A 5702-nucleotide genomic window follows, 5' to 3' on the forward strand; every position below is an offset into this window, starting at 1 on the left:
GTATTATCATTATAAATAATATTTCTATTTGAGTCCCACGGGCCTTATCCGGGAATTGTGTGGAGGGGAATATTGTTGTGGAAAAATCGATTGAGATATTTTCCAAGTGTTTAATTGCTTTTTCAATTATTTATTATGAAATCGATCTTCTATGAAAGTTTGCTCTCTCCATGGTTAGGCCCTATAAGGCCCTTGGGATTGGGAGGCCCGAATTCTCATTGTCCCGTAATCTCTGAGGGTTTTACAATCGCTGACTAATCGAGAATAATTAATTTTCCCAGAAAAAAAATTAATCAGTCATTAGAAATTCGAAGAATTGGAATTATTTTCATCTTGACCTGAAAATTGTTTTCGAAATTAATGAAAATTCTCAATGATTCCGTGAGTAGTTGATATGTAATGACTATCAGTCTAATTATCCGCTGATATATGATTTTAATGAGTCAATTGAATTGGAATGGTATGAGTAATGAATAAATTGATAATCGGTAATTAACAATGCGGTATTTATTTATTTTCATAGATATTTTCAGAGGCTGACCCCGCCACCTGGGAGATTATTTTCCTTGATAAGGAGTGACGGATTATCAGGAGTTCCGAGAGCTGAAAGATAAAAATTATCAGTTCTCAACGCACATTTCTCTAAAAAGGTGTCACAGTGCGTTGTTACTCTACGAGATGAGGTTCTTAGCTCTAGTAATTGTTCTGTTCCTCCAGAATGCGAGTTCCCAGACACAGGATGTCAGTGATTACGGTACGATATTCATTAATTATTCTGTTAATTAATTATTGTGTAATTATCAACATGACTTATTCGACAGCAAAATTGAGTACGAATACTCCATATCATCCTTATCTCGAAAACTATCGATCTACGGAGGAAGTCGTAAGGACCTTTTTTATAGCTCATTAAGTTTCTCATAGAAAAGCTTTTATCGAGTTTTCTCTTAAAATCAATAGTTTTCGGGGAATCGATATTCATGAAAACAGTGAAAAACTGCGACTTATCATTTCGAAATTAATATCTTTGTTAATGAACTATTTATCTCGAGAACTATTAATTCTGAGAGAAAATACGATAAGATCTTTTTTGAAGATGATTAAATTTTCTATAAAAAAGGTTCTATGATGGTTTCTCGTGAAATTAATAGTTTTTATAGAAAAAATTGTTCAGCGCGGATTGTTCCAAGGATTGCAAATTTGTTAATGACTTTTCCTGCAGATCTGGGGTCCAAAGGAACTATCAAAATAGGCGACGCCTGCAAAAGGGACTGGCAGTGCATAGAAAATGCCTTCTGCAGGGCTCAGCAGACGTGCCTCTGCGAAACAAATTACGCCCCTTCAACTGACAGATCAAAATGTCACGCAAGTATGTAATCGTAGATTCAAATATTCAAAGGAAAAAAAATCATAATCTTCCCTAGAAAGTTATCTGAGTTCCCCAGGAATCCCTGAATTAAATGGAAACCAAATGGGAACTAAATTCCATAAGGCAAATGCGGTACTGTGCGAATTTCTGGGGTGAATAATTTTTTTTTCCTCGCCTTTTCCCAATTTTCGGAGATAAGAATTAGTTGGACGTCAGGCGATGATTCACTCGGTGAGTCAGGGATTCTAATCTATTCGAGATAGCTATCAGTGCCGAAACGAACCATTCGAATTCCTATTCCTTTTTCAAATCTAGAACTAATAATTTCTTTCCCTGAAATATTCACAAAAAACTGAAATTCGTGAGCAAAAATGAAAACGATGAGTTTTTTATCAATACCTCGAGAACCAATAGAGATATCGAAATTTTCCATTCGACCTTTTTTGTCGAGAAAATCCATATCAACAAAAAAGGTATCCTTCAAAATTTTCGTATCTCCACCAGATCCGCAGATATTCCCCGAAAACCTGCCGATCTCACAAATACGATTCCAGAAGTTACTGATTTAATTACCCCCCCTTCTAATTATCTCAATGAATCAGTTGTTGGGACTAATTGCCGGTCAAATGAAACCTGTGCCACAATGACAAATGCTGAATGCGTCCAGGGCGCCTGCACGTGCCAGAGAGATTTTATTCCGGACATCAACAATTCTTCCAACTGCATTACTAGTGAGTGATTAATTTTTTTAAACTGTTAATCACTTTATTTAATTACTCGATCATTTTCAGGACCAACAAAGCCTGGAGACTCTTGTCAACGCTCTGACGAATGTGCAGATACAATGTTCAGGGCTCTCTGTGTTAATGGAATTTGCAAATGCCTCGGAGATTTCCATTTCGTTAACGACACCGGGAGGTGCGTCGAAAGTAGAGGTAAATAATAATTGTTAATATTAATTACTAACTCACAAACTCTTAAACGCCTTAAAATTCCTTATTGAATTATTATTAATTGCTGGAAATATTATTAATGATTGGAATCAATCCTTAAATGATAATGGAATTGATTATCTCCAGAATTTATGCGTCCAATAATTATTATTTATTTATTAAACAATGGGAGACATTTGAGAGGGAAACGTTGAACTTATTTGATTCTATTTTCAGGGATTTATCAGCCCTGCAGACACAATCACGACTGCTTTGACCCCCAAAAACCAGAATCCCTCTATTGCAATAACAACGAGTGCGCGTACACAGCAAAATATGCCGGGAATGGTAAATAATAAATAAATAATCAGCTTCTGTGTTGTCCTGTCGATGTCTCTAAATGCCTTTCTCCAACAGTTACAATTCCAGGTGCCAATAGTTCCCCATCAACTGCAGGACTCATCGGATTGCTGATCTTCACTTCCAAAAGTTTATATATCTTATAAAATTATCTCTCAATATTTGTCCAAAGCAAAGACTGATAATCCCTCAACGATTTATGCGTTTAATAAATACATTTGAGCTCAATGTCATTATTCCAAAGAAAAGAATTGGATTTACTTCAAAACGCCTTTATTTTACATAAATTTATGTAATTACAATAACTGCCCATCTCCATTTAAATAAATTGAATGAGACAAAAGGGATTTTCCTTCATTTTTCCCTAAATAATTATTCAATCCCGAATAATTAAAGACTATTGGAGAAACAATAGATCCCCAGAGCCCATCCCAGACAGCAAAAATCATTTATCTACGTAAATCTATTTATTTATTCTCTATCTGACCCTGTATCTCCACCTGTGGCTCTTCCTCGACCTTGTCCTCCCTCTGGCTGATGGAGCTGATGTCGTCCTGCTCCAGGTCCTCTAGATCAGCCTCTTTGCTCCCGTAGAGGGCTGGATACTCAGCCATGCACGACTGCATCGTCTTGAAGGCATCATAGCAGTCTGATCCCTTGGGTTCAGCTGAAGAATAATGAAAACATGAGAATGCATCTCTGAACTCTAGTCCACATGGTCCCGTGGCCATTCCCCCAAGGCATGGACAGTTCCAGTTGATCTCGCCGTTGGGTAAGAGAAGCCCAGGACTGGGTTCAGGCTCGGGGAGTATTATTTTGCTGGGGCTCGAGTGCTCTTCCTTCGAGGCAAAAATTATTGTGTCTTTTCCCTCTTTTACGACTGTAGGCATTTTTTTTCTCGTTGGAGATGGGCGTCAGTGGGAGTAGCCTCGACCGTTGGACAACAGTCCGAAGGGACTCGATGATGATTTGGTGATCGTGTAGACACAGAGGTCTTCTTCGTAGGCACTTGCTAGCGTCAAGGATGATCGCAGTCTTACGTAGTCCTCGTCTCGGCAACGGATTATCAAGCTACGGGTCTTTGACGTGTATTTCAGAATGTCGATCTCACAGGATGATCCTTTCTCCCCGAATAACTGCTTCAGCTGCTTCGTGACATGACTCTTCAGGAATATTGGGGATATCTCCCGGGTAGGATTCGATGGCAGCTCTCTGGAATTTTTATTTCAGAATGTTAACCAGGGGGTCAGCAGTTTGTATTGATAATTTGAGGAATAATTTGGAATCAGAGGGAGATATCGGAATTTTGGTGATTATCTTTTTTGTAGAGGGATTTTGGAGCTGCAAAAAAGGTTCTCATCAAAATTTTGATATCTCATTTAAAGTAAGAAAAATAAACGTTTGCACGAGGAATTTTTTTCAGTCAATTATCAATTAATTCAATTACAAATTATTCAATTAAATATTAAATAAACAATTTAAATAACTCGTTTAATTAATCAGATCGAATAATAAATCTATCAGGAAAATCTTAAATCATATTAATTAATTAATATTAATATTGTCTGGGGAATAATTTTTCATTTGAACCGATGATTTCGAATTGTTGAATTTTTTTCATTTGGAAAATTAAAAATTTATTACAGAAATGATGAAATTGGAGCGAGGGAGGGGGAGGGTATCGCACGTGAAGGCCTAGATTGAGGTTAGAATAATGAAGTTCAGATAATTGTTAGAAGATCAATAAATTATTCAATAAAATACAATTAATACTAACAAAAAAACATCTAAGTATTGCATATCACTGCATTTGTCGACTCTTTTTCACTTTTTTTTCACCGAGAGTTCGCTAATTTATTCAATTGAAATCGAAAAAAGGGGAGACACTGAAGCCGATGTTTATCGCAATCACCAGGAGTCGAGGAATTCCTGGAGTATGGAAAACACGTGTGTCAGGGAAAATCACTGATTTTATTTTAATAATAATATTACCGATGGCAAATTCCTCTGGATAAAATTCACTCGGCGTTTTGCTCTCAAGTACGTGTCACTGGTCACGACATCTGCCTCGAAATCGAGATATTCCGGGTGAAATTCCAGGTGAAAATCCTGGCAAAAGGGATTTCCCCTAGTTCTGCCATCGATTCTTAGAGTCGAGGAATTAAAAAAAAAATGAGTCTTATTTTTCTAGAAAAAGAAAAAAAAATCAATCCTAAATTCTTATTATTTATTTAAAAACTTGAGAATTCTTTCTAAATTGAAAAAATTATTCCTCCCCTCCACCCCCACCCCCTCCCTTTTATAATAATAAATTACACCCCTTCCCTCCCTCATATTAACAGTAATAATAATAATAATAAGTCAATAATTAAAAACCAAAAAAATCCCGAACTCCTATTTTTTAAAATGATTAAGTGAATTATTTTACCCCCGTTTAAAATAATAATAATAATAACAACAAATGCATAAATAATTAAAACCAACAATTAAATTTCCATTAAAAATTCAAAAATTCACATCCATTAACTCCCAACCCCCAAATAAATCAAATAAATCGAAGAACTAAATAATAAATATGTCACCCACACCCCCTCCCCCATTTACCCAAAACCCAATAAATAAATAATAACCCAAGAATTTAAAATCCGGGATATTGCACCTTGCGTATACCTGAAGCTGATCGTGAAGAAAGGGCGGATTTTCTTTAACGACCCTTTCTCCACTGCCACCCCCTATAAACCGATAGGGGCATCAGCCCTTGGTTACAGCCCCCTCCCCCTTTCATCCCTATGTACAGAGTACATATATGTACCGTTCATACTGCACATGGAGAATTGTTCTGTTGAGAATTGTGCAGGAATAGAGCAGGTACCCGTATGTTTCCAGCTTTTTTCCCCCCTCTATCGTAAAATGAGGGGCGAAAAGGGGTGGAAGGGGGAAAGAGGGAGGGTGGGAGGGGGTTTGGATGGTCCCAAGAGTCGACTTCCGGAGGATACCCAATTAACTCTCAGCAGCCGTCGCAATATATATACCACCCCCCC

At 37.1% G+C, this 5702-nt stretch overlaps 3 protein-coding genes across 5 annotated transcripts; 1 reads left to right on the forward strand and 2 right to left on the reverse strand.

Moving 5' to 3' along the window:
• Positions 1-610: 610 nt before the first annotated feature.
• Positions 611-2825, forward strand: LOC105268637 (very low-density lipoprotein receptor). 2 transcript variants are annotated; one of them, XM_011308364.1, is made up of 6 exons: positions 611-754; positions 1223-1369; positions 1972-2100; positions 2161-2304; positions 2539-2649; positions 2719-2825. In XM_011308364.1, the coding sequence occupies exons 1-6, from the start codon at positions 679-681 to the stop codon at positions 2805-2807; spliced, it is 696 nt and encodes a 231-aa protein (XP_011306666.1). In that variant the 5' UTR covers positions 611-678; the 3' UTR covers positions 2808-2825. The 2 variants fall into 2 exon arrangements, with proteins under 2 accessions (XP_011306666.1, XP_011306667.1); XM_011308365.1 differs by having other exon boundaries at positions 2731-2825.
• Positions 2826-2917: 92 nt separating this feature from the next.
• LOC105268639 (mitochondrial intermembrane space import and assembly protein 40-B) lies at positions 2918-3572 on the reverse strand. Its single transcript, XM_011308368.1, has one exon. The coding sequence runs from the start codon at positions 3549-3551 to the stop codon at positions 3129-3131; it is 423 nt and encodes a 140-aa protein (XP_011306670.1). The 5' UTR covers positions 3552-3572; the 3' UTR covers positions 2918-3128.
• Rpp14a (Ribonuclease P/MRP subunit p14 a) lies at positions 3562-4732 on the reverse strand. 2 transcript variants are annotated; one of them, XM_011308367.1, is made up of 3 exons: positions 4654-4728; positions 4439-4590; positions 3562-3873 (listed from the first exon to the last, which is right to left on the reverse strand). In XM_011308367.1, the coding sequence occupies exons 2-3, from the start codon at positions 4459-4461 to the stop codon at positions 3576-3578; spliced, it is 321 nt and encodes a 106-aa protein (XP_011306669.1). In that variant the 5' UTR covers positions 4462-4590; positions 4654-4728; the 3' UTR covers positions 3562-3575. The 2 variants fall into 2 exon arrangements, with proteins under 2 accessions (XP_011306669.1, XP_011306668.1); XM_011308366.1 differs by having other exon boundaries at positions 4439-4732.
• Positions 4733-5702: the final 970 nt, after the last annotated feature.

This window comes from Fopius arisanus, unplaced genomic scaffold, assembly GCF_000806365.1.
Source record: "Fopius arisanus strain USDA-PBARC FA_bdor unplaced genomic scaffold, ASM80636v1 scaffold00059, whole genome shotgun sequence".
Classification (NCBI taxonomy): Eukaryota; Metazoa; Arthropoda; class Insecta; order Hymenoptera; family Braconidae; genus Fopius; species Fopius arisanus.